This window comes from Myotis yumanensis, unplaced genomic scaffold (assembly GCF_028538775.1).
Source record: "Myotis yumanensis isolate MYYU_CA2020_CCGP unplaced genomic scaffold, mMyoYum1.0.hap1 SCAF_13, whole genome shotgun sequence".
NCBI classification, from domain to species: domain Eukaryota; kingdom Metazoa; phylum Chordata; class Mammalia; order Chiroptera; family Vespertilionidae; genus Myotis; species Myotis yumanensis.
Window position 1 is genome coordinate 7,358,406 of NW_027223764.1, and position 6,117 is coordinate 7,364,522.

Sequence of the window (6,117 nt, forward strand, 5' to 3'; positions counted from 1 at the left end):
TCAGGCAGTCATCTCAGGAGAAAAGGGCGGTGGCGGGGCTAGCAGAGCTGGGAATCAGAAAGACAGGTAGATGTAGAAGAGGAAAAGTCCAGGGCAAGAGAATAGAAAATCTTGATGTGAACATCACTGAAATCTTGAGACTGAGGTCAAGGTGAAAAGCAAGTGCTATCAGGAGAACCATCTGGGCCAGGAGAGCAAAGGAGGAATGATTAGGTCTGGAAATTACCTCGAAACAGTTCAGTGAGCAGACAGAATTGTCACAGGTGGGAAATAAGAGATTGTGACCAGAAATTAATTTCCAAGTGAAAGATATTTGCTGTGGTCAAGTTCCCAGTGATGACCAGGTCTAAAGCAAGGTCTTACTTCCTGGGCAGCTGAAGTAGGAGAGGATATAGGCTGAGGAACTCTACAGTCAGGTTATTAGATGGGGCTGATGTTACTTTGATTTATTTAGGATGGCCCTAAGACCTTTGGAAAGCAAAGACCTGTCTCACCTTTCTCTAAGTCCTACAGAAAGGGATAGCTTGGGTAAGTACTGTTTGGGGGAGGGTAGCGAAAGGGCAGGAAACAAATAGAGCCTGTAATGATACACCTAGAAGATGGCTAGCTGGAAGAATATACTAGAAGCTGCTGGCTCTGATTGCCTTGGGGAAGGAAGGGTATTGCTGGAGATAGAGGTAGAAGGGCGATTTTTTCCAGTATACATCTTTTGTACCCTTTGAATTTTGAATGATGTTAATGTAGCACCTATTAGAAAATAGTAAAATGAAAACCTAAGATAGATATTATCAATGTAGGTGCAGATAGTAACTAACTTGTTTAACTGTAAAGCAACTTATGCCTGCTTTATTCTTTCTGGTCCTGAAAAGGATTAGTTTAATGGGTAAAGCTACTAAAAAGAATCTGTAAAAGAGTACATTATTCATAATATAGTATTTTGCAGTTTATTTCAAACATCAGTCTCTTACTTTGGCCCAATTGCTTGTAATCCCTGGTATATTTTGGGATTTCCTGCAATAAAATCAGTTTCCCATCATTCTAAGTCTGGTTTAACCATTAATAAAATCCTTATTAGGTGTCACTCTGCTCACTTTAAACTGAGAAATAGTGTCATTTAAATGTAGGAAGGAATGGGAAGCAATTAGGAGTTACCAGCTTGGCACCCTTCTAAGGATTTTCGTGTCATCATTTGGTTTGAATAAGTAAACATTTCTAGAATATCCAGGGTTTGAGAATCGGCACACAGATGTATCAAAAGCCAATCATATATTTTGGAGGTTTCCCTATTACTTTTTCGTTAAATATCATGAGTTAATGGCAATTATATGTAGCAATTTAGGTAATTCTCATTGCAGTAATTTGTGTTTCCCTTTCAAAATTTTAAAACAGGTGTGAAGATCACATCTACACTGCAGGTGTTGAAGCTGATCAAGCAGGCCGGCGACCGCGTCCTGGTGTACTACGAGAGGCCTGTGGGCCAGGGTCACCACAGTGCAGCGCTGCAGGATCATTTTAGTCAATTGGAAGAAAACTTTCTGTCAGGCTCATGCCAACCAAATTATGAAGAGGACGCTGGGTTGGCAGTAGACACTGAAAGTAGAGACCTGGATTTGGAATTTGAAGACTTGGCAAGTGATGTCAGAGCACAAAATGAGTTCAAAGATGAGGCACAGTCGGCAAGTCTTAGTCCCAAACGTACTCCAACGACACCTTCTGTTAGACCCCTTGGAACGATATCACCAGTTTTAAATCGTAAATTAGCTACAGGAAGTCACCCACCACCACCCAAACTCCCATCCAAAGAAGGAAACAAACCTTTAGCCCCCAAACCTTCTGAGACAACAGACCCAGCACAAGTGTCAAAACCCACCCAGGGATCCACTCTCAAACCACCCGTGCCACCACGACCGCAAATGAAAGCTCCTTTGCCTTCTGCAGATGCCCCAGGTCAGGCGGAACCAGAGGTTCTTGAAAAGCCAGAAAAGGCGCTGCCTCCTCCTCCTGCAGATAAACCTGCTGAAAAGCAAGCGAAAAATGTGGATCACATGGAAGATGCAGCTGTATCTAAGCAGTCTTCAGCAAAGCAGGAAGTGGGGAAAGACTTGCCCTCAGAAAGCTCCTGCCCTAAGGACAGTTCAGATGACCCTCAGACGTGGGAGTCTTCAGAAATTCACTATCGTAATAAGCTAGGGAAATGGACAAGGGCCAGAGCCACCTGCTTCTTCGACATAGAAGCCTGCCACCGGTACTTAAACCTCGCCCTGTGGTGCAGGGATCCTTTCAAGTTGGGGGGGCTCATCTGTTTGGGGCATGTGAGCCTGAAACTTGAAGAGGTGGCTTTAGGATGCCTCACTACATCAAACATGGAGTACCTTTCCAAGTTCAGACTGGAAGCCCCAACACCCAAGGCCATGGTCACGAGAACCGCACTCCGCAACCTGAGTATGCAAAAGGGATTCAATGACAAATTTTGCTTTGGTGACATTACTATTCATTTCAAATATTTGAAAGAAGGAGAAGTGGACCACCACCTAGTTACTAACTTGGAGAAAGAAAAAGAATTTCATTTGGTCGAAGAGGTTTCTGCCCTGCCGAAAGAGGAGCCCTTAGTGGGACAGATGGGCTTAACAGAAAATAAACACAGTTTCCAGGACACTCAGTTCCAGAACCCAACGTGGTGTGATTACTGCAAGAAAAAAGTGTGGACTAAAGCTGCTTCCCAGTGTATGATCTGTGCTTATGTTTGCCATAAGAAATGCCAGGAAAAGTGTCTCGCTGAGATTCCTCTCTGTGGAGCGACTGAGAGGCGGATAGACCGGACCCTGAAAAACCTCAGGCTGGAAGGACAGGAGACCCTCCTGGGCCTGTCTGCCCGCACTGACGCTGAAGTTAGCAAGTCCGTCACTAGAACCACAGGCTTGACGAGGCACATCATCAATACTAGCTCTCGTCTGTTAAACCTGCGTCAAGTCTCTAAAACTCGCCTTTCTGAACCAGGAGCTGATCTAGTAGAACCTTCACCAAAACACACCCCCAACACGTCAGACAATGAAGGCAGCGACACAGAGGTGTGTGGTCCAAACAGTCCTTCTAAACGGGGAAACACCACAGGAATAAAGTTAGTGAGGAAGGAGGGCGGTCTGGATGACAGCGTCTTCATTGCAGTTAAAGAAATTGGCCGTGACCTGTACAGGGGCTTGCCGACAGAGGAGAGGATCCAGAAACTCGAGTTCATGCTGGACAAACTGCAGAATGAAATTGATCAAGAGCTGGAACATAACAATTCCCTTGTTAGAGAAGAAAAAGAGACAACCGATACAAGGAAAAAATCTCTTCTTTCTGCTGCTTTAGGTAAATCAGGTGAAAGACTACAAGCTTTGACACTTCTTATGATCCACTACAGAGCAGGCATTGAAGATATCGAATCTTTAGAAAGTCTGACCTTAGACCAGCACCCCAAAAAAATAGGCAAGTACACGGATGACCCAGAAGAAGACTTTGATAATGAAATAACCCAACTAATAGACGCTCAGCCATTCAGCAGCATTTCAGATGACTTATTCGGCCCATCTGAGTCTGTATAACAGAACCATCTAATATTTCAAGCAATTGGGGAAAAGTATCTAAAAGTACCACAGATATAACCATGTTTAAACCCCCTTATAATGCACTTCGGCCTGCTTCTCCAGTTACTTGCTTGTGTTAATAAGAATGAAAAGGTTGTTCCAGCGAAAACATGACCAGCTCACTAAATTGGTTGTTTCAGATTGCATTTATAGCTCTGCTTTTTGGGTTTATACTTGGAATTTATTTTTACTAATTTATTTTTAACTTTTTCTAATTATGGAATTATGTAAGCTGACTTTTCATGTTTATGTATGTTGTCTCGTTGTGCTATTTTTCTTTCTCTTTTTTGAATTAGTGTTAAATTGGATACTGTCCAGATTCTTGTAATGTTTTTATTTCTATCACGGTTATAACAGATTGTTGCATGCCCAAATTGACAGCAGCAATCATTGAGGGAACAGTTTTTGAATCTTTGTGTTATGAAGTTTGTCATCCTACTTGAGATTTTTATTATTTTGGGGTCCTGGGGGGTGCTTTTTGTTTTTGCCAAATGTAACACGAAAGCAGACACTATGGCTTTAGTCAGTTATGCTGATTTAGTAAAAAAAAAAAAAAAAAAAAAAAACCTTTACATATATTGCTTGCTTCCTATGCCTCTGTGAAATTTTTTTCTAAAGCTTTTGTGCAGTTGAAGTAGAGTGAGAATATAGTGATTGATTTGAAGAGCTTGCACTGCAAAGAAAATGTAACAAAGAGTAAATATAGAACGCAGTTGGTAAAGAATTTTGTAGAGAGAGAACAGGATTATTAAACAGCAACTAGGATTTTGAATATAATTTTTCAAAATGTTGCTTTCCTTTTAAATGGAAGTTCTAATCATTTATGATTAATTTTCATCTCCAGTTCTCCCATAGGAAATAAAGCATGTGCAAGGATATTTAAAGTTTCAGAGGACTGTTCTTAAAATGACTGTGTTGATAACTGGTTTGGCTGTTTTTTAGAAACTTTTTTTTTTATGCAGGACAATGTTGTGAAGGAGAAGAATCATGCAAAATAGATTTACTCCTTTGTCTGACATCCTGCAGGCTTAAAGGAATGGTGATCATTCTGAATGCTTCTGTAATTCAGACTATCTTCATTCATTAAAAAAAAATAATAATTAATTAAATAAAAATAGACAGTACAGATACATAGGAATTGGGACTAGTTCTCTGAAAAGGAAGATCTACTCTCACACTTGGTCCATTGTGTGGATCTCTGTAACACCTGGCTGAGGGAAACTGTGAGCAGGACCCCTGTTGGTATTCCATAAAAGTTTTGGCCTTTTATTTGCCTATAAAAAGATACATCTATGCATAATTTCCCTTTTGTAGGTAACTGCTATGATGATATGTAGTAAAACCGACATGAATTTAAAACTAGATGGGATGCCTTGTGTGGCTGGCAGAAAAAAAGCATTTTAATAAGGATTCTGGCCCACATCTATAGTCCAGGACACCATGTAAGAGTTTAAGATCAAGCTCTTCCATTGGCCGTGAATGAACTGTATGACCATCGGCAAGCCACAAAAGAGCCCTGTGTCTCAGTTTCTCCAGCTCCAAAGTAGGAATAAACTAGATTCAGTCTACCTCACAGGATTGTGAGGGAAACAACAGCATAACTAAGTGCTCTGCACGGTAAAAAGCCATTCAAATAACAGGTAGGATGTATATGGGCTATAAAAACATTACTGAAGGAAGGAAAGTTACTTCTTTAAAAATCAATAGCCAATTCTCATTTCTGCTATTAAGTGAAATATTAGGGGAAAATGCTTTCTTGGCCAAGTTAATAAAAATATAGCTGCGTATACCCCCCTTTGTTTGTTTAAGCATGCTTGCATTTGGAAAGAACACTGCTATAGAAGTCTTTATACACAAAATTCTCTGGAAGCTAAAATGTTAATCTGTAACATATGCTTGAAACAATCTGCCCAATATAATAACCAACTTCCATCGTATGAAAAATAACTTACCATCCATAACCTGGGAGGTGGAGTGTCTGCAAGTGGCTGGTGCTTAGGGGTCGTACCACAGAAGTTTCGGTGACATCCAAGCATGCTGCTGAAATGGGTGCATTTGAAAGGGCTGTCGAAGTAATGCAAAACTTTGGTTTCATAAAAATCTACTCATGCTTTAAAATACTTAACTCTGTAGAACCACAGTTATGGAAAGCTCAGTAATGCTGCTCATGATATTTGTAAAATAATACCTTTAACATAGTGCAATATTTTATTATATATATAGTGGGAGGAGCAGTAGGGGCATCACATTTGCACTTGTCCAACGGGAACACCCCAAATTGCCAGGGGAGAGTGAGGTATAAGATCTCAATGAAAACAGTTGTATTATATTAAAGTCCTGATGTAATGTCGCTGCCATGCTATGTTACCAATAGCTAACAGATAATAAAGAAAGAAAAACCACCACGGGAACAAGAATATCTTCATTTGATGGCATCTGAAAAGGTGACTGCTGCATCTCTCTGGAATTACAGCCTGGTATAATCTGGCCA

The 6,117-nt window shown here is 40.7% G+C and overlaps 1 protein-coding gene across 1 annotated transcript in view; it reads left to right on the top strand.

Moving 5' to 3' along the window:
- PDZD8 (PDZ domain containing 8) overlaps positions 1 to 6,028 on the top strand; it is a 61,383-nt gene extending 55,355 nt beyond the window's left edge. Inside the window, exon 5 of the mRNA XM_070432183.1 lies at positions 1,390 to 6,028. Coding sequence (XP_070288284.1) covers positions 1,390 to 3,584 — 2,195 coding nt within the window. The 3' untranslated portion in view covers positions 3,585 to 6,028. The remainder of the gene's footprint in view (positions 1 to 1,389) is intronic.
- Positions 6,029 to 6,117: the final 89 nt, after the last annotated feature.